The 23,449-nt window shown below is 35.4% G+C and overlaps 2 protein-coding genes and 1 pseudogene across 3 annotated transcripts in view; 1 reads left to right on the forward strand and 2 right to left on the reverse strand.

The window, feature by feature from the left end:
* Nucleotides 1–23,449, reverse strand: part of LOC106621788 (dynein regulatory complex protein 1 homolog) — a 127,982-nt gene that overhangs the window by 53,122 nt on the left and 51,411 nt on the right. The window lies entirely within an intron of this gene.
* Nucleotides 5,577–7,399, reverse strand: LOC138856370 (tigger transposable element-derived protein 4-like; annotated as a pseudogene).
* Nucleotides 10,408–23,449, forward strand: part of LOC106625525 (lipase 3) — a 67,896-nt gene continuing 54,854 nt past the window's right edge. The window contains exon 1 of the mRNA XM_036374014.2: nt 10,408–11,528. Coding sequence (XP_036229907.2) covers nt 11,298–11,528 — 231 coding nt within the window. The 5' untranslated portion in view covers nt 10,408–11,297. The remainder of the gene's footprint in view (nt 11,529–23,449) is intronic.

Consider the following 23,449-nt stretch of genomic DNA (forward strand, 5'->3'; position numbering starts at 1 on the left):
TAGATATATGTATATGCACATATTTCCCATCAGCTGATCATACAAAAAATAGCAAATAAAACAAGTTTATTTCATAACTGCTAACTATCACTAGCTAGCCAAGCTTCAGCTGGAAAAGCGTTTCTTAACCCAAAATAAATAGCAGAAGAGAGCAAAAGTTGAGACCGTGAGAAGAATAGAGAGTTACTAGTTTCTGCTTGCATACTTGTATAATAGCTACTGCCATATGAAGAAATGCTGCTAAAATAATGTGTAAACAAGCGATATTTGACGCATTTGCTTTATTATACCCTGAACAATTTTAAAAATCCACTTTTTTTCGCACCAAAACCAGAGAATGCTAATGTATAGAGAAGGGGCAAATGCCACCTGTACTTATATTTTCCACTTTTCCACATCTATTTTACATTATATAGTGCAAAAATAGCTTTGATTCAATATTTAAATCATTGTTCAAAAATATTAATTCTGACAATAACAAAAGGGTTGCAAAATGTCAAATAACCAGTGTTACCGACATCTTTTGTAAATGAACTGAAAGAAATTAACCTAGAAAAATAAAATATTAAGAAATTATTCCAATAGAATAAAACGAAAATGTTTTATGGCTTATATGTATGTATTATTGTCTCAATAAATTTTACAATTGTATTTTCTCTGCGGGAAAATCTTTTCATAACCCGCCACTGAGATTATATCCGATGGGTATTTATCCCGTTTTCTGCTACGAACGGATTGTCAGGATCGCTATGGCTTATGCGATGATGCTCATAACCGGGAGTTGCTAAACAATCAGTGCAAATGATTGTGCCGGGCGCAACATGGTTTTCCATCAGGGGTACGAGCACCTAAGCAGACCTGAAATCATCAGGACATACTTCCAACCGCAAGTCCTCGCTGCCATTTTCCACCATTCCCAACACCTAGTGACTTTCTACCCTCTTGCCTGTTATAAGAAAAATATATAAGTAATTATGTATTATTGTTTATTTTTTTCCTTTTGCCAAATTTATATTCATCGCTCTGTACTTCTTTCCCAGGGCCACTGTATTCACTGTGTATTGTACCTTTAGGTACGATCGCAACGTTGTTGTTGTTGTCGGACTCCTTGTACAGTCCCAGTTTTGTACCATGGTGTTGGTATTTATTGCCGGCTGAACTGCTTATTTGGAGTGCTGTGTTGGGCAACTGGCGATCAGTTGGTCAGTGCCAGCAAGTCCTGAGCAGGATTGCTCAACAGGTATCGGTGGCTGTTCCAGTGCTAGAGATAACGAATCTTATGCACAAGGATCGATTTGGTTCAGCGCCGGTAAATTGAGTGACCTCTGTTCCTGCGCCCCCAGCACTTATACTTGAGGCGATTGCACCGGTGACGCCGAAGCCTGTTGAGACCTGGTCGGTTGTAGTCAGGAGTAAGGTGCCTGCAACTTCCTCTTCCTGGGTCCTTCATTCGGTTTGAGGTTAGGCCGATTAAGGGTGGTGGGGCTTTTATCCGCACTTCCTCTGTTTTGGAGAGGGAGAAAGTGGCGACTATCGCAAAATTTGGAGAGGTAAGGTTGGACGTGAGTGTCAACCGGAAGGTGGGTCCTCTGGTTGTGGTCCAGGCATTTCATTTTGAATTCATGGAAAAACTACTCCGGTTGATTCTTTAGGTCTTTTGCTCAGCGTTCCAGATGTCAGACGTGAGGATGGTAAGTCTTCTGTGGAAGGTGGCTCCTGATGGTAGTACCAATGTCGACCTGGAGAGCACGGACAAAATGATATCCGCCCTCTTGGAGGCAGTTAGGTGCTACATTAAGTGGTTTTCCTTCCGGCTGCGACCGGAAAACCCCGTTGCTGGTTGTTTCCGGTGTTTTGATGAAAGAGTGGCAGAGTGTAGGGCCAAATCAGATGTCTGTCGGAGGGGGGGTCAAGGAGGCCACAGAGCTGCCAATATAATGTGGCGTTGTTGAGCGCGCCCTCGCCAGATACTGATGGGGAGATTATATAGTTAAACTGCCAGGGGTCGTATACGGTAATGTGTGAGTTGGGGGGTATATGACTGAGGGGAGGTGCGGCATTGCCTTACTCCAGGAGCCCTACGCCAACAATGGTGTGGTCCGGGCCTTCCTAGGAGTTTCAAGGTCTTCACGGACCTTGGGGCCAATGCTGCAATTGTTGTGAGTGATCCCAACTACGATTGCGTAGAGTCTATTGCGGCAATGGCGTACCTCTGGAATCGACTGGAACCAATATGGACGATCTGTTAGGGAAGCATTATTGGATATGCCGCTTAGAGTGTTTGAGGGCTTAGGGGTAGATGAGCAAATTGCTCGGCTATATGAGGTAATATGGGGGGTGAATGATTGGGTACTTAGGAAGTGTGAAAGTTTTATGGGTAGGAAAATAAAGTGGAGGACGCGTGAGTTAACCTCAAAGAGAAGGATTGTCAGGCGATTGAGGCGAAAGTTTCAACGCGCTCGACGGTATAATTCTGACAGGCTGTCCCAGCTTAGGTATGAATTTAGTTGTGCGATTAGGGAATATAAGGAAATATTGGTTAAAGTTAAAGAAGAGGAGTGGAGGAATTTTGTGGGGAAAATTAAGAACGACCCGTGGGGTCAGGTCTATAGGATCTGCTTGGGTCGTAAGAGGGAGCATATCACCTCTCTTCGCGTTGGTGACACTATGTTATTATTAGCGTTCTTGCCTAGGGCGGAGGTTCAGGTACCCCAAGCACAAGAGGTACCTGTCCCTCCATTAGATGATGGAGAGTTGGAGTACGCCTTTGGCCTGGTCAGGTCTAAACGGTAACGGTCCCCAGGTTTTGATGGTTTGAACGGAGAGATGTGTTAAAGCTTGTGGAAGTTCATTCCGGAATACTTGGAGGCCATTTACGATAAGTGCGGGTGGATTGTTATTTTCCGTTAATACCGAAAACTCCTCCCAGTGCAACGTTGTATTATGCTTGCATGTGTGCCTGTAGGTCGCACCGTTTCTAGGGATGCGACGCAGGTTTTATTAGGTGCACCCCCTCTTGAACTAATTGTCATACAGCGAGCTGTTGCATTCAGGTTAAGAAGAGGCTTGATTACGTAATTGCTGCGGAATGACAGGATTTTCGATGACGTGGAGAGGGAGGGTTATCTAGGGAGCAAGCGGCTTCTAGATGATAGGGTCAGAAGTAGGTGGCTAGACCGTTGGTACAATAGTCCTAACGGTCGGGTGACTTATGAGTACATCTAGGACGTTAGGAGTGTTAAGGATCTCGATTTTTTGCTTACGGGGCATGGGCCTCTGAATGCATTTTTATATCGATGGGAAAACTGGGTTCACTTGATCGCGGAGTGCCCGATGTACTCAGATATTATGGATCTAGGGGGTATGGGGATAAGTGAAAGTGAAATATATAAGTGTAAAATTAATTTTAAATCGAAAAAATACGTACATTAAATAGTTGAAATATTCTATCTATACAAGTATTTATATATATTCTTGGTCATCCTCCAGATCTATCCGCCCATACCTATTTTATTCCCGAAATTCTGGGACGGTATTCTAAAGCCGACCCAATTTCACAACGGAATTGCCACTGAAAATCCTACCCTCCCCTCGCATTTACATATAGCCCACAAGCTGCTTCACCACAAGGATACTAAAAATCAGACATGAAGAATCTGTCTGATGTTGTTCAGAAAGGAGAATTGGTAATATGGCCTCTTAGCAACTTGAAATATTATTTTAATTTATTTATTAATATTTACGTATGTATATGGCATTAAATTATAAAATTTATACAAAATTGCCTTTCAAACGAAATCTTTAATTACTTTTATGTGTTCTAGGCACACTCCATATAGAGCTTTGTATATGTAATTACTTTGTATCATAATTTTATTAATTTTTGATTTAACCCAATATTATCTTAATTTAATGGCATGCAAATGCAGCCAATTCGAAAATTGCACTACTTCAAAAGGGCATAAGTCAATTGTCAATGACAAAGCACTGCGAAAAGACAAAAGTGACAACAAGACGATATTGTCGCAAGATTGTTGATTGAAACAAATTGTGAACTCCGCGACGATTCGCACAATTCAGTATCAATATGTGTGTATATCTGTTGGTCGCTAAAGTTGTCATTTGGTTTATTTCAACAACACAATATACGCGCGAACTCGCCGTTACTTCCATGGATAAAATGATCTGAAACTCTTTGATTCGAGAGAGCGCTGTCCACATTTTTTATAACATTTGACAGTGGTGCCACTAAAGAAAAAAATAAGTTTTGAGATATTTTAATGTATTTCTTGGGTTTCATTTTATAAAAAAATATACATAATTAAAATTAATTTAACAAGCTAGATACATATCCTATATGGCGTCTAATTATATGTACATGTATATTTTAATCACAAAAGATTTTCAAAATTAAGTTTTAAAACTAAATTTAATAAAATATTTTAATATTTTAAAACACTTACAAGTTTTAAATAACCTAAACATGAACTTTATTTCTTTTTTATTCTCTCTATAAATAAATATCTTTTGATAATTTATTCGGAAGTCAAAGTTTACATAACATTTGCTGGGAATATGCATATACATACGTTGACAATTGGTACTGTTAAGCATAATAATACTCTGCGATAAAATACCCGCTCTTTATTAAAATCAAAACTATATTAAATCTCTTTAAATAAATATTATAAATATACGTAAACGTCATCAAAAAATCTGATCTCACAAATTACCCTCTGATTTCGCAATTTATTTCTGCCGGATTCTTAGTAGTAGTTCATTGTTTTGCTTGGCATCTGTTCAGTTGCTCATAAACTCGTGGTTTTCTTTGGCAGCACTGAAAGTTCATGAGCTCTCTCAGAAGGCAAAGAGAGGAGTTTCGGATCATTTTACCTATGGTTACATTCCTGATCCCTTCATGCCTGAGATCGTTCAACTTGCTTTGTTCTAGCTGTTCTCGCAAATTGCAAAAAGAGAAGACAAAAGTCATTGTTTTTGCGGGGCAAGGAGAAGAGAGAGAGGGGCATACGTGTCTTTATGAATGTACGTATGTACATAAACTCTGGGATTTTTGCCAGTAATCCTTTTAAATTCAAAAAGCTTTTCATAATTATAAATTTTGTTATATCATTGGAATTGAAAACACAAATCTAAATAAATATGCGCTTCGATAATTCGTTGTGTCTATTTATAGTATTTTCCCCGTTTTCCACATTGCGTGGTATATTTTTCTTTGCGAAGCTATATATTTCGATGTTCCCTGAAGTGAAAACTACTAATTAGTATTGAATTTTATTTATTTATTAACATTCTCTGTAGTAATTTTAATATGATGAAAGTAGATTAAAGTAGAGTGCGTTATAATGACATCGAACGGAATTGACAAACACGTCATAATAAGCGGACGTCATACAAATCGTTTTGTGAAATGAAAAACCTTTTTTATGTAAATATGTATTTACTTAAGTATTTTAATACAGAAACATAGTAATTAAATATGTATACAAACATATTTATTAAATCAAAATCAAAATTGCACGTAATCAGCACATTATAACACGTACAATTGTATTTTTTTACTGTAAGTAATCTGTAATTTTTGTCTGCTTTTGTTTTTTCATTTTATTGTAAAAACAGTCTCTAATACTATTGTGTATAGAAGACATAGCTATGTTCAAATTATCATTTTCAATATTGCTGTGAACAAATCGTGATAATAATTCGGCAGCTTTTAATGCCTCTTCCGCGGTAGGTAATGTTGCTTCCTCGACTGCCTCTTCCCCATCACTTTCTAGTTGTTCCATAGCACTAATGTTCTGTACGATTTTTTATCGGTGGGTTCTTCGGATGTGAGGAGAGGTCAACATAATCTTCCCACATTTCCGGTGCTGCTGAAGAATCTAAATTTAGGTTTCGTGACCACAAAGATAAAGGAATGCCATCTTCTTCATCGAATTCATGTTCTCATATTTGAATAGGTAAACCGTCGTGGCGTATAATGAATCCTGCATGTTTGAAACAGTTATGAATGGTACTTTGTGACATTTTATTCCAGGCATCATTAACCATCAGAATTGCATCTAGCACCGTTATTTTTGTAGAAGAGCGGAACACAAAGATCTTTCTAAAATTCCTTTTGAGGAATCGTATTATTCCTTGATCCATTGACAGTAGTACTGATGTTGTATTCGGCATACGGAGAACAAGTGCTATAGACTTTTATTACCAACCAGCAATATAATCTTTTTCTTCTTCTTCACCAAATCACGATCCCAATCACGAAGCCATTTTTCAAAAATTTCTGACGTCATCCAAGCTTTACGATTGTTAGCATAATCGACAGGTAATGATTTGACACTTCTAATACATCTTGGTTTTTGTGACTTTCCAATAATGAGCAATTTCTCTGTGTAAATTTTAAAGTTTTTTCCGGCATTAATTTGTAAATAAGATCAGTTTCATCAGCATTAAATATCTCATCATCATAAAATTGTAAATATAAATTCGTAAATTGGGCCATACAGATATCAACCAGTTTGTTGTTGAATTTTGTTCAACAGACGAAGATTCATCGACAATTTTTCCCACCACATTGTTATGTCGAACTTTAAAACGACTGATCCAGCTTGCAGAACAATTGAAGTCGAGAATACCAAAACATTTGCCTTTCCCTGTAGCATAGGGCCACTGACAGGTATTCCTTTGTTTCTCATGTTTTTAAACCACTGAATTAATGCTTGATCAACATTTTCTTGTCGTGATTTTCGAAGCCTCTTCGTTATCAAAACATTTGACTTGAACGATTGCTTAATACGGTTCTTGTTTTTAAAAATGATTGAAATTGTCGAATGACCTACGGCAAATTCCTTCGCGAGACATGAGTTAGATTCTCCATTTTCTAGTCTGTATATTATTGCATCTTTCTTCTCAATTGTAAATGCTTTACGTCGTTGAGACACACATTTTCTCACAGTAACAAACGAAAAACAATGCGTGACCTTCAAGCTTTACTCACTGAGATTCCAAATAAAAACGAGCCACGTGCCGAACGTCGTCGGGAATCAACGAACACTACCAGAGGTGTTTAGAATCATGTCGGTCATTATAACCAGACATAACTTATTAAAAATGGGTCATAATAAGCGACATGTCACTCTAAGGGAAGTCATTATATCCGACTTTTTTTATAAAGAATTTTATATGAAAACCAAACTTCGTAGTGTATTTACGTCAAAATAACCGGTTGGTCAATATAGGCAGAGTCATATTAAACGGATTCTACTGTACATACAAATGTACATATGTACATTTATGGTGTAATGAATTTAATTTCTATTAGTAACAAATATAATACAAAAATTTTATAAGGAAAATATATTATGTAAAAGCCAAAGAAAAGTATTAAGTGTACTGCTCCATGTGCTCAAATTGCCCATAAATAATACGTTGAAAAATACATATTTTAATTAGAATGTTATCAGTTTTCCATGCATTTGCACAATGATATTCATATCAATACATACGATTGCATACATTATGTAAGTATGAACATATACAAATGAATACATATGTATGGATTTAGTCATAAATTATGTCCCTAAGTTTACAATGCATACAGGGAGAACAAATTCGCAGAAAAAAGCTTAGTTATTATACTCTCGCAACATGTTGCTACAGAGTATAATAGTTTTTTTCACCTAACGGTTGTTTGTATCACCAAAAACTAATCGAGTTAGATATAGGGTTATGTATATATAAATTATCAGGATGAAGAGACCGAGTCCGTCCACCGTCTGTCCGTCCGTCTGTGCAAGCATTGACACGTTTCTTGGTACCGTAAGAAGGTTGGTATTGCAGATGAGCGTAATCACAAAACGTCATTAATCAAGAACAAATAAATTGCCGTAACTAAGCTTCACAATAAGATAAAAGATTTGGTATACAGGATCAAATTAAGGAGGGCCATCTACAGTTAAATTTTTTTTAAAAAGTGGGCGTGGTCCCGCCTTCTAATAGATTTAATGTGCATATCTCCTAAACCGCTAAAGCTATAATAACAAAATTCACTGAGAGCAAATGCTTTTAGCACCTCTATCGACAGTGTGAAATCGGGTGACAACCCCGCCCACTCCCCAAATAACGGCACTGTTAAAAACAACTAAAAGCGCGTAAATCAAGCACTAAACACGCCAGAGACATTAAATTTTACCTCTGTAATGGTATGAGATGACCTTATAGGAACCGACCTCAAAATTAAACAGTGGGCGTGGCACCGCCCACTTTTAGGTGAAAACCCATATCTTGGGATCTGCTTAAGCGATTTTCTGTACAAACCATTCATCATATTTCAATGTTATAGTGCGAAAATGGACGAAAGCGGATAACAACTACGACTATTTCCCATATAACACCATTTTAAATTCCATCTGATTCTTTCACTTTCCACTATGCAAATCAAGCAACAATTGTATTGGGGTTAAGCTTTGCGTAAATACTGCGTTTAAAGTATGCCACCTTGTGACTAAAAATTGTCTAAATCGAACTAAAACTGTTCAAGCCCCTAGGTACTGAATATGTGGATCCCAGTGCCTATAGTTAACTTTTTACCGAATATATCGGTCAATGTGGAAGATATAATTGAAATTCATATAATAAAATAAATAAATGAAACTCTCGACAATAGTATGTCTTTGTGTCAAAAATGGGTTGAATCGGATCAATACTTCTTTTAATATAAAATTTTGCCAACACCTGAAGTAATTTCCCGATCTTTGATCCTTGCAAGTTGCCAGCGTATAAAATGTTCGGTTACACCCGAACTTAGAACTTCCTTACTTATTTATTATAATTTGCAGTGTTATTCTTAAATTATGTACTTAGGTAAAATCATCAGTTTAGTGTTTGCTTTCGCTTTTTAACATTGCAGTTGGGATTTAAAGAAAATCGTATTGCGCTGATTGCTTTACATAAGCGTGGAATATCTGTAAGCTGGAAAAAATATATCGGGAATGTTTGTTTGCTGCAGTATTGAACGTTTTTCCTAAACGTCCACAGGTGGTGACAGAAAGAGAAGTGGTCGTCCTCCCGTAGTACGCCAGACATAAAAACTGTTCGCGAACGGATTTTCAGAAATTAGAAAACAGAAAAATATGTCAAGGGAAATGAAACGGATATTTCGCCCAGATCAATGTCAAGACTTATTCGAAATGATCTCCACATGAAAGCTTACCGTCGGCCAACTGGTTATCTTCTGACAACGCTCAACAGATGCAAGCGGCTGCTTAAAAGGCGCGCTGTCAATGGCTATAAAAGTATAATTTTTTCTGCCATCCCGTTGCTGTATTGGTTTGATGGTGACTCTCCTGTAAAGGCGTTACACCTCTTCACTTCTGTGAAAAAGAACTAAAACTGGGACTATAATAGGAGGATGTTTTTAAAGGCGTGGTGAAGCAGAATGAATGAAAAGCATTGGATCTTACAGCAAGATTCTCCTTCAGTACACAAGCAAAAACCACACCTTCATGGCCGTCTGAAAGTCCAGATTTTCACTTTAAATAATTGTTAATTTTATACTTTTCAACTGTTTTTTTAAGGTATAATAATAAAATACATACCTAAAACCTCAGCAGTAAGCGGACAAAATGATATCGACATCAGGTAAACATTTTAAACGTTTGCGACAATTAACAACTTGACAATTTTTCGTAGTGATTAATGCTCGCCTGGACCTTTAAAGCGAACATTTCGCAGAGAGTGGTTTAAATTGGCGATTTGCTTGTAGAAAAGAAAGGACATGCATTAAATGTAGCTAAATTTTATTGACAGCTATGGTTTATTTGTATGAACCTATTTTCCCAATTGTTAATTGAAATAAAACCCAAAGTTTTGATGATAAAAAACTTAAGTAGTTTTGCAACAGATTTGGTAGGCATTTTGATTACCAAAGATTTTCCCAAGAGGGAACACTGATTATATGATCTCAGTCCCTGGTCTTGCTATCACTTTAACCAGGTAACACGTTTGAAAGAAAAATTAGCGAAATGAGAGAGTATCCCATTGTGCCATCCTTTGTCGATTTATCAAGCCTTCATTATAATTGTAAACAACGCCTTCTACTCCTTTCGTTTATGACGTCACGAATGTATTCTTTTTTTTGTCAAACACACTAAAGAAATATAATCGCCCCGTTACTGTCTCTACTTATATGATATTTGATGTCTGTAAATCGGATATAATTTCCTAGAACATCCAACAGCTAAAAACTAAGTTCGAACAAGTTTGCCTCAATCTGGTTTGAGCAAAAGTAACTTGAGTTGAACATCAGACCAACACCAGCAACGGCACTAAGCAACGAACCGAAATGGTGGTTCAAAACGAAAGCTTAGCTACAAAACGCGCTTAGCCTCGCTGCAGTTTGTTTGCGAAGTTCGTGCTAAAAGGTGGTGTTGGAAAGAAATATATTCTGTTACGCGTACGTTAAGCGTGAAACACAAAAATTTGTGAAAAAGTGCAAATGTATATATAAATAAGCATTGCTTTACAACAGTAAATCAAAGGCAGATGTAAATGTGCATTGTTTATGTGTTGCAAAATCGACAGCCGTGAAGCCCGCGCGGAAAGTATTTAAAATTAGTGCAAATAATTTGAATATTTGCTTTTTAAGCCCGGAAATTTGAAATTGAGTAAACTGCATTTCCTACAGAGGAAAAAGTACACGATAAACAATAATTATAGAGCATGAAATTTTGAATAATGAAAGCAAATTATTGAAACAGCGTCCATTAAAATACATTAGCCAAATGCGTTTATAGCCACATAGTTAGTAGGCAGAATTCCAAAATAGGAAGTAGCAAAGAAACAAAGTGAGAAAATAACTAAAAACCTATAAATAACTTATTTTTGCCAAAGCAAATACAAAAAACTAAGCCAGTGGGAGAGTGGCGAAGAAAAGTAAGAAACGTAACAGCTAAACAAGTGCAAGGAACCGCAAACAGTCGCCCACTTTGTGCACGCTGCACTACCGCGTATCTGTCTCGCCGTTTGCGTGTCGCGCATGTGCAGTGTTTTGTTTAGATATTTTGTCTCTCAAACATACGTATTTCTGCAACAAAAAACCATACAGCATGCCAATTTTTCGCTATTAACGCGCATTTTGTTGTCTGTTTCTTACTTTTTCAAATTATTTTCTCTAATTGTGGCTTAAGCAACAGCTCTGCACAGTTTTGGGTGCGTTAAGTGTGTTTTTCTTTGAACTACTGTGAGTAATAGAAGGAAAACATAATAATAACACAACGAAGATGCTCAAAAGTGAAATTTTTAGTCTTTGGCTGCTGGCATTTGCCTCTTTCCTTGCATTGCAGTTGCTCGCCGGCTCCGCTGAAGCCTTCACCATACTCTCGCCCTTCAGCTACACCTCTTTGAGCTTTAAGAATCTGCTTAATTCAGTGTTTTTAGCCAGTAATGCGAATTTGGCGGGTGGTGGGAGAAATCTAAAATCGGATATTCTTGAGGATGCGTCACTGATAACGGTACGTATATAATAGTAACATTATATTAGTATATAAAATTCTCTATTTATACATCTAGTAGTATCTCAAATAATACGTATTTGAATATTATTTATTCGTGCCGAATATATTAAATGACTTCACTTATTCGGTTGCTCATAGTGTCAAATCTCAAATTATACAAATCGGCGTTTGTCAGTTACGTTGATACGAAATGTCACCACCGATAAAATTTAAAACTAATTGTCATTTAAATACACTGGTCGACAGTGGTGTTGATGCCCTAGATATTTAAATCGATTTTGGATATGAGCACAAATATTCATGAAAATATCGATGATTTTGTAAGATTTGCTCTCGTTTCTTTTAAACTTTTAAAATATTTTCATTTTACATTATAAACATAAAACAAAATAACTGTTATATTTATAATGTCAGTTTTGTTTTGAAAAATAAGTATACATTGAAGTAAACAAAGAGAGAACTATAGAAAACATATGTTGTATATTTAAATAAAACGCCCTTTATGAGCACTTCTATTACAATCTTTATCAGTCTTTTTTCAAGGATCAGCAGTAATTTGCCATCATGTGACCATTACATCAACCTTAATAATTTTTGTCCCTCACTTTAGGTCCTGGTAAAACCGCTCTCCCTATTTATACTCTCGCAACCTGTTGCTACAGAGTATAATAGTTTTGTTCACCTAACGGTTGTTTGTATCACCTAAAACTAATCGAGTTAGATATAGGGTTATGTATATATAAATGATCAGAATGAAGAGACGAGTTGAGATCCGGGTGACTGTCTGTCCGTCCGTCCGTCCGTGCAAGCTCTAACTTGAGTAAAAACTTAGATATCTTTATGAAACTTGGTAGACATGTTTCTTGGTATCGTGAGACTGTTTTTATTGGAGATGGGCGTAATCGGCCCACTGCCACGCCCACAAAACGCCATTAATCAAAAACAAGTAAATTGCCATAACTAAGCTCCGCAATAAGATAAAAGACTGGATTTTGGTACACAGGATCACATTAGGGAGGGGCATCTGCAGTTAAAAAATTTTTTTTAAAGTGGGCGTGGTCCCGCCTTCTAATAGATTTAATGTGCATATCTCCTAAAACGCTTAAGCTATAATAACAAAATTCACTGAGAGCAAATGCTTTTAGCACCTCTATCGACAGTGTGAAATCGGGTGACAACCCCGCCCACTCCCCATATAACGGTACTGTTAAAAACTACTAAAATAAATCAAGCACTAAACACGACAGAAACATTACATTTTATCTCTGGGATGGTATGAGATGACTTTATAGGAACCGCGTTCAAAATTAGACAGTGGGCGTGGCACAGCCCACTTTTAGGTGAAAACCCATATCTTGGGATCTGCTTTACCGATTTCAACGAAATTTGGTGCATTACGTTCTTTTCATATTTCTATGTTATAGTGCGAAAATGGGCGAAATCGGACTACAACCACGCCTATTTCCCATATAACACCATTTTCAATTCCATCTGATTCTTTCACTTTCCACTATGCATATCAAGCAACAATGATTATATCGGGGTAAAACTTTGTGTGAATAATACGTTTAAAGTATGCCACCATGTGACCAAAAATTGTCTAAATCGAACCAAAACTGTTCAAGCCCCTAAGTACTAAATATGTGGACCCCAGTGCCAGTAGTTGACCTTCTACCGAAAATGTCAGCCAATCCACAAAGAAATCTCAAAAGAGTATACCATTTGACTTTGCGAGAGTATAAAATGTTCGGTTACATCCGAACTTAGCCCTTCCTTACTTGTTTATTGCTATCATACGCTATAAATATAGCGCAAGCATCCACGATATATTTCTAAACGCATAAACATTTTTCTAAACTGATATTCAGCTTAAGTTTGACAAAAATAATCATTAGAACACAATGTCTTTCACCCAATTCAGCGTATTGAAATTTTATTAACTGATTTTCCTAACTTGCTTTATAAAAAGCCACACAAACATTCTTTGATTCCCACTATGTTCTTAATGAGTTCCTCCAATAAGTTTTAGAAGCTGAAAAGCAACGAGAAACCTTCAAACAGCAGACCCATTAAGATGGTGTCAGTTTGTATAAACCTATAAGAGTGTACAAAGGCAAAAATTAAGTTTCTTCACAGTGTTTACCAACGGCTCTAATGGTCATTGTCACAATTGTCATTCTTACGGAAACACTCATGCATTCGTACATTCACGTTCAACTCAATATGAAGTCAGTATTGTCTCCATGTTCTGATTAAGTCAGAACAGTTTCTTTTCATTTTATTTGAAAAAATCAAAGGTAATTTTGAGCCGTATCATTATTATCTACTTTTGGGTGTTGATGCTCTCGTTAACCTAGCTACCATACCAATAGTAAATATATTGAATTATAGTTGTTAGCACTGTGTAGGGCTGATAGTAGCACACTCACGGTTCCCTATTTATTGTATTGTATATAATAATATATCAATTTTATACAGACTGGAATAATGTGTTGAATATTTCATGTGCTTTCCAATGGCAAACCTCTTAGTTAGTGATAAAATTAATTGAAATATGAGTAGTGGGGCCTGTCTATGGCTTTCGTTTGAATGGACTTACAATGTAACCCTTAGAGCTTAGTGGTAAGCGCACAAAACGATAATCTTGTTTAAGAAAATAGAAATATTATTATAAATTACTGAAAGTTTTAACATATTTTCTACTATGTCTATATGACGAGATATCGAGATCTTAAGACGATTGCCGATTGGACTGTACGAATTGATATCTTCAAGTGAGAGAAAGGATTATTTTTATAAGGAAATCGTCACAAATTTGAAAAACATGTTTAGCCATGAAACGTAGTATTGTAGTAAATAGATATTTGAGCTGATACAGATACAAGCCAATTTTCTTTGATTTTTCCAGAATCCAAAAAAATTTGTGCAAAAATAATAAGAGTTCTGTGGGGTGAGAGAGGAACTGTTACACTTTATAGTTTTGAAGTGTAGTATCCGTAAGCAGAATAAACGTGAAATTTTCTTTTTTTATTTTATATAGAAATCTCGGCTATTGCCGGAACCATCGATCCACGGAATGGTAGTAGTTACATATTTATTTTAGTTGGATTATAATGTAACATTTTTATAAGGCTTCACTTATGCCATATTGAAAAGACAAAGACAAATTGACAAAATTCTACTTTTGCAAACCGATGTACAAGTACGTAAACAGGTTCGAAATTAGTTTGTAAATTTCGGATTGATTTGCACAGCATCTTTTCCAACTGCACAATAAGTTCTACTAAACCTCCCACAATAAAGTTCTTACTTTGTAAAAATAAATTAATATGGGTATGTTTATTTGTTTATAAACGTATTTTGAATATACATAGCTATCTAAATAATAACATTCAATAAAATCAACTAAACAAACGCTTCATAACTTCGTGCTTATCCTTATATTCATGCAAAAAACTTTTATAATATTTGAACTGTCCTGAATTGCTTTTTTCAATACATATAAATATATTTTCAGTACATATAAATAATAAACTAAACACTAGGGTAAAAACCTATTTCATTATTTTCAATATATTTCTTTAAATTTTTATACTCTCGTAACATGTTGCTACATAGTATAATAGTTTTGTTCACCTAACGGTTGTTTGTATCACCTAAAACTAATTGAGTTAGATATAGGGTTATATATATAATATATAAATGATCAGGATGAAGAGACAAGTTGAAATCCGGGTGACTGTCTGTCCGTCCGTCCGTCTGTCCGTCTGTGCAAGCTGTAACTTGAGTAAAAATTGAGATATCTTTATGAAACCTGGTTCACATGTTTCTTGATACCGTAAGACGGTTGGTATTGCATATGGGCGTAATTGGACCACTGCCAGGCCCACAAAACGCCATTAATCAAAAATAAATAAATTGTCATAACTAAGCTCCACAATAAGATAAGATCTACAGTAAATTTTTTTTTTTAAAGTGGGCGTGGTTCCGCCCCTAATAGGTTTAAGCATATCTCCTAAACTGCTAAAGCTATAATAACAAAATTCACTGAGTTTCGATGAATGTTTTTAACATCTCAACTACGGTATGAAAATGAAAATAATATTCTTCTTATATTCCTATGCTATAGTGCGAAAATCGGATTACAACCACGCATATTTCCCATATAACACCATTTTAAATTCCATTTGATTTTTTCACTTTCCACTATGCAAATCAAACAACAATGATTTATCTGATTTATAAAATGGATGAAATCGAGTGAAAATTTTACCTGGCCCCCATGTAACTAATATCAGGATTTTCGAACATTCGTCTGACTTGACTCCATATGATTGGTGATGGTATGTGAGGTACCTTAATGAAACATTGGGAGCATTTTATTAGTCTGTGGCATGTTAGTAGTATGTAGTATAGGCAAAAATTGATAAAATCGGGTTAATGCTGCCCTCTACTTCCATACACTACTTATAATACTTCTCGTATGTCGGTCAGTGAGTATTAAAATTTTTTTTGTATATAAAATTGCTTCAAAATATGGTCTCTATGCTCGAGTATAGCTGTGCAATGAAAAAATTAATATCTTTCTCTATCCTTAATATATATATGATTTCCGTCTTTTCTCTTGACTTTAAACCGTTCCGGTTGATCAAAATGTGATATTTTAATGTAATTAAGGGGATAAGTTTTTTAAAAATTATGTGCTTTGACGCTGAATTAGAATGAAAATTGTATATACCTTAATCTAAACCTCACACCTTCATATAATTAATTCCGATTCTCTGGTTGGCGTTTTCCACACAAGCTTATAATATAAAATTTAGCCACTTTGGTCGAGTTAATATCACATTCATACTTATGTATATCTCACTTCAAGATGTTTTTTGTTTTTTTTTTTTATATAATTTTCGCTGACGCAAACTAAAATATAGCAATAAAACTGAGACTAAGTTTATGGTCTTTAATATAAGTCAAGAAGATACCAAAGTTGATTGTAATTTAATCACGAATTCATTTAATAATGGAGAGAATTAATTCTTTCTCAACTTTGCCACACCTGAAGAAATTCCCTGGCCTTTGATTCTTGCGAATTACAAGAGTATAAAATTCTTGGTTCTGCCCTAGCCATTATCGGGTATATATTGACCCTAGTTCCAACATACTTTATGTAAAAAATTCAAACTTCCGTTTGACTTTATATAAAAGTAAAATATTAGATATACAACAGTTTAATGCCGAAAATGTGTGAAATCGATCCACGAATTTCCCCAGCATACATATACTACTTAAGGTATAATCTTATTTAATGAATTTAAAAGGACAGTTTTTCTTAAAAATAATGTGGTTTATCGCGTGAGATGAATATTAGTAGTGTAGTATCAAAAGTGCTAAAGACCCTTTTTATGTGGTAATAAATAAACTGCCCATCTTACCCAGCGCCGTTGGCAGCTTATGAAAGGTTTAGATATTAAGACAGAAAGAAGAAAATCTACATACCTGCTCTACATATGTGTGTACCATACTTAATTATATGTAAGTTATTGTTTATTTAGCCTTCATGAGCAGACCTTTCAAAATAGGTACCATAGATCGCTGTTTTAAAAAGCTAGCTTAGACAAAGGCAATTTACGGAGGGGTTTTCCGAGCACTTAATTTCAATACAATGAAATAAACTACTAATTTCTAAAATATAAATATAACTAAATAATCTGTATTATGATGTTAGTGAATATTCACAATATGTAATATATAGGTATACAAAAGTACGTAAGCTGTGTGTACAAAAATATACCATAATAAAACTATTATACTCTGTAGCAACATGTTGCAAGAGTATAATAAATATCAGTACACTGTCTTTGTAATTTCAGTTACACTAGATTTCTTGACCAGCAAAGTGCTTTCTTCAAATAAATGTCAGTGTATTACTCATATAGTGCTTAAACTATTCCATACATAGGTATGTGCACACATTTACACAGTATATTCAACCAAAATACCTATACACCGAACAGAAAAGGAGTCATATGAATTACAGTGAAACATTGCAGCACCTAGGGTCTAACTTTTCACACTCGGACGGACAGAATTATATAAGTATTTTATATATTTTGGTAAGCCATTTATTAATTATTAATTATGCCTAGATTAAGTAGAAGGTCTGTATTACTAGGTCGTCTTCAGACGTAAGAGAGTTCTTCGTGCAAACTCTTTATATAGAGATAGTGAGCAGACACAAGATACTGTAAGTCACGTTAATAGTAGATTAGATTCCAATATACGTCTGTCCGAATAAATTATCAATACAATTCAACATAGAACCAGGCGGAAAAATCTCGAGGTACGGTCTTTTGAAAAAAATTTAAATACTATTCAACATAAGGCAAGACGTCTAAATCCCCAAATCCGCTCTGAAGAGCAAAGCATAAATACTCGGGGACATAAAATTCGGTGTAAAAATCCCGAGCAAAGCAAATAAGAACTCCTGGAGGTCATGGATCGGCGCGCGAAGATCGAAGTTCAACATAGAACAAGGCGGAAAGATCCCCAAATTCGCTCTGAAGAGTAAATAAGAAATACTCGAGGTCATAGATCTCGTCAACAAAATTCCGAGGTACGTTAAGATGAACAAAGTAGAAGCACTAGGGATCATAGAAGACTTCGCACAAGAAGTCCTGAGTATAGGAATTTAGAGCGCATTCGTGATCAAATGCAAAGAGAACATTCAAGAAAAAATCCAAGTTTTCAAATTAAATTTAGCGCAAGGTCACTCGAATGCTGCATCCGCCTTCTATTTAATGCAAAAATTTGTTTCGGAAGATGGAAATTACAATTTTTGTACTACTTGCCAAAATGCGATTCTTAAAAAGAACGTTCCAAATATTTGTTTAGCTAACGGTCTAGACTTTCCTGTTTAAAAGATTTAACTTCAATTAAAGAACGTCCAATATGCTCATAGGTGTTAATATGCCTATTTCTGCTAATAATATTGTGACATCTCTACCAAGGTTCTTTGATGACGCTCATGTGATACAAGTTCACGATGATGGTTACAAGGTTTTGAAAGGCGTTCGATCCTCCCGTGCGCACTTTGGCGCTGAAAAAAAGGCAATCGCTATGATTCGCCAATTTGGACTTCCAACCTTCTTTATTCCTTATCGGCTGCAGAATCTCAGTGGGTTGAGCTTTTGGTCATACTCTCTAAAACTGTTAATTCTAAAGATATTTCGGAAGAGGAAACCAACAGTTTAACAACCCAAGATAGATATCGCTTAATTCGGTCAGACGCGGTTACTTGTGCTAGATATTTTGATTACCGCTATCGATAAATTCTTAAGCTTTTTAAAGATAATGCCGGCATTTTTGGAGAGCAGTTTGTTAGAAATTTCTACTGGAGAGTGGAGTTTTAACAGAGAGGTTCCCCGCAGGTACATGGCATGTATTGGCTTAATAATGCTCCCAGGATCAACCTTCAAGATCCTCAGACATTCCCTGATGTCATTAGTTTTATTGACAATTTTATTTCTACAGATAGTCCGGTTAGCCACTTAGAAATTTATTTGGGTTATCAAAAGCATAACCACAGTCGGTCTTGTACTAGGGAAATAGAGGACAACAGTTTTGTCGTTTTGGTATACCATATCCACCAATGCCTTCAACGCAAATACTGTTACCTCTTGCAGAAAAAAGTCAAAGTTCAGAAAGACACAAGGAAAACTTTTTCAAAATTCAAAACGTTTTAAATTCAAATATGACTACAGAAGACATTTCTAATTTAAACGATTTTGAACATTTCCTGTCTGATAGTAGAATATGTCTTTTGATGACTATTTGTTAGCCCTTAGATCAAGTTTAACAAAACCCAAAATTTTTCTAATAAGCAAATTAAAGGATCGTTTTATATACGCTTATAATCCTCTGATTATGGAACTCCATAGAGCAAATATGGATATCCAATATATACTGGATGCATATGCTTGCTGTTCATATATAATTAATTATATTAACAAGTCTAACATGGGAATTTCTAGGCTCTTAAATGAAGCTATATAAGAGGTAAATGCTGGAAATTATACTGTTAGACAAAACCTTAAACATAAAGGTCACAAATTTATATCAGGCACAGAAATATCTGCACAATAAGCAGTATATTGCTGCATTGGGCTCCATCTTGCGGAAGCAAGTAATGCAGAAATATTTATAAATACCTCTTGACCTGAGGAACGTGTTCGAATGGTGAAACTTAGAGCGGAACTTCAGAACCTTCCTTCAGGTTCGACTGAAATATTTTAGACCGTTATGTTCAAAGATCCGATCAGTTAGAAACTCTTTGCTTAGCTGATTTTGCATCTATGTCTAAATATGTTATATCTACTAGATGAGCACAAGACAGTGATCATGAAGAAGAAGAGAGGGAAAACGGTAATTTACCAGAAAGCGGGGTTGTCATGCCTCTTAAAGACGGTAGCGGTTTTGTGAAAAAACGTACCAAACCTTGTATTATTCGGTATAGAAGGTTTAACCCAGATTTGGCCAGAGTTGAGTATTTCCGAGAAATGGTAATGCTTTACTATCCATGGCGGACTGAACAGCAAGATCTCATTGTAAACGATAATGAGCAGACTTGCATAACACATCGTATTCTAATTGAGGAAAATCAAAGAAAATAGGATGTTTTTGAGCAAAGAGAACTTGAAAATGATCTAGAAAGTCTTTATAATGAAATAGACTTGGACGAAGGTGCTCAAAATGAACTACCTATCGTGGAAAATGAGTTCAGAGTGTTGGCACTTCCAGAAATAAACCCATATATAAATTAGCTGGACTTGCATGGTGAAGATTCAACAGATAATGGCACTGAATCTGATTGCAATATTAGACTTATTAAACTACCCCCTTTAATTCCAGTTGAGGAATTATTTTCTTTAGTTCAAAGTCTAAATACTAAGCAAAGAACCTATTTGACACATTTGATGCACCACCTAAAAACAAATCTCCCATTTTATGAGTTCATTGGCGGCGGTGCAGGTGTAGAAAAGAGTCGTTTGATATCTGCAATATATCAAGCTCTTAATCATCGTTACAATTCTACACCTGGATCCAATCCAAGTTCCTTAAAAGTTCTTCTTTGCGCACCTACGGGTAAAGCAGCATTCGGAATAGGTGGAATGACCCTTCAATCAATATTCTCTTTACCTGTTAATGAGTTGAATAGAGAGTTGAGGCCACTTAGCAATGACACAGTGAATTCATTGTGTTCCAGACTTATCGATTTAAAATTAATCATAATTGATGAAATGTCGATGGTAGGTGCTCGTATGTTTAGCTCTGTTGATGCGAGATTAAAACAAATTTTCAAAACAGACAGCCCCTTCGGTGGTATACCGATCATAGTGTTTGGTGATTTGAAGCAACTCTCACCTGTTGGAGATAGGTGGATATTCTCTCCTAATCCCAATGATGCATACAGCACTTTAGTTGGTTCCCCTTTGTGGGAGTTATTTAAATACTTTGAATTAACAGAGATAATGAGACAACGGGAGGATCAGACCTGTGCAATTGCATTAAATCTTATGGCATCTGGTACTATGACAAATGAGGACATATCACTCATTGAAACTCGAGTACATAATTTCGAAGAAGTTCCCGATGATGCCATACATTTATTTTGGTCCAATGAAGAGACAAATAATTTCAATGCCCTTAAGCTCAGTCGAATCCCAACAGAAGCTTTCCTTTCAACTGCAAAAGACTCAGTTAAAGGAATTGGTATAAGTGAAAATGAGAATATTTTGGAAAGAGTTAAACTTTTCAAAACTTCTGAAACGCAAATATATAATTACAGTGAATATAAACACGTGTGATGGCTTGGTTAATGGGGTAGCTGGACAACTTATGCATATTGATTTCCAATTTCAAAGTTCCTTTCCAACAATTCTGTGGATTAAATTTTTAGAACCTTCTGTTGGTTTGATAGCACGATCAAAAAAGCCTCATCCTCTAGAAAGTTCTTGGACACCAATTGAAAAAGTTTTAAAATCTTTTCAATATAAAAGAAATGAACAAGCTGCAATATGTCGCTTGCAGTCGAGCTACTTCTGCAGAAGGTCTATTCATCATAGGAAATTTTATTCCTCCTAACAAATTTTCTGAATCTAATCCTGTATTTAAGGAACTGAGGGAATTGAACACAAATAAAGCTCTGACAACAAGTTTAAGTTTTATGAATTCCCGAACATCAGGTCACATTAATGATATAAAAAGCGACTGTTTGATGCTATCTTCAGATATTTTATGTTTTGTAGAAACTTGGAGATATCCGTGCGAAAATTATATACCAAGATTTACTCTAATTAACGAGCTGAGGATAGATAGCACGGAAGCAAGCAACAGAAATAAACGGGGCATTATAATATATGCAAAGCATAGTATTTCTAGCTCTATAGAACCAAAGGCTGTAAAGAAAATTTATTCAAGCCGCAAAGTTTTAGAAGCGGTTTTGTTTAAATGTTTCAGTATTAATATTCTGGTTCTATACAGAAATTCAGCTTTCGCTTCAGGACGTCGGTACTTCTGAGCTATGCAATCAAAATGTCCTAATTATTGGAGATTTCAACATTTGTTTAATGTCTACAGGGAATTCTCTGCTTGGTGTAGAATATTCAACTACATCTGCCGGTACACAAATTGCAATTACTTTTGAGACAGTATACAGCTATCATGACAGTATTTGTGTCTCTATTTCCAACTAAAGTTTTCAGACTTATTGCAATAGTTCTTCAATTTTTTTTTTCAAATATATATTAAGAAATGGTATAGCAATTTTGACAGTAGTTTTTAAGACAATTTTAAGAAAAATATGTAAATAATCTAATTAAGAAAATTTAAATTATATGTATAATTTGTTATTATATAAGACATAATAATATAAGTTTTAAAGTTGTTAATATTTATTATTTTTAATCTCAGCATGTATAATAAAGAAATCGATAAAATAAATAAAAAATGTTATTCATTGTCAAAAAACGATTTATTTTCATACTCCTCAATACAGTTGTAATTCATTCTATATAAAATAAATTATAAGCGTATACAACAAAACACAAGAACGATTGCTCTAATTATTAAAATATATAAAGAAATCTCAAACGAGTATACCATTTGACTATGCGAGAGTATAAAATGTTCGGTTGCATCGAACTTAGCCCTTCCTTACTTTTTATACTCTCTCAACCTGTTATTACAGAGTTCACCTAACGGTTGTTTGTATCACCTAAAACTAATCGAGTTAGATATAGGGTTATGTATATGTAAATGATCAGGATGAAGAGACGAGTTGAAATCCGGGCGACTGTCTGTCCGTCCGTAAAAATTGAGATATCTTTATGAAACTTGGTACACATGTTTCGGACCACTGCCACGCCCACAAAACGCCATTAATCAAAAACAAATAAATTGCCATAACTAAGCTTTACAACAAGATACAAGACTCTTATTTGGTATACAGGATCAAATTAGGAAGGGGCATCTGCAGTTTAAATTTTTTTTAAGTGGGCGTGGTCCCGCCCCCTAATAAGTTTAATGTGCATATCTCCTATACCACTGAAGCCATAATAAAAAAAATTCACTGGGAACAATTTTTTTTAGCATTTCTATCGACGGTGTGAAAATGGGTGAAATCGGGTGACAACCCCGCCCACTCCACTTTTAGTTGAAAACCCATATCTTGGGATCTGCTTAACCGATTTCAACCAAGTTCGGTACATAATATTCTTCTCATATTTCTATATTATAGTACGAAAATGGGCAAAATCAGATTACAACCACGCCTATTTCCCATATAACAGCATTTTAAATTCCATCTGTGTTTTCACTTTCCAGTTTGTAAATAAAGCATCAATGATTATATCGGCGTAAAA

Source organism: Bactrocera oleae, chromosome 3, assembly GCF_042242935.1.
Source record: "Bactrocera oleae isolate idBacOlea1 chromosome 3, idBacOlea1, whole genome shotgun sequence".
NCBI lineage: Eukaryota > Metazoa > Arthropoda > Insecta > Diptera > Tephritidae > Bactrocera > Bactrocera oleae.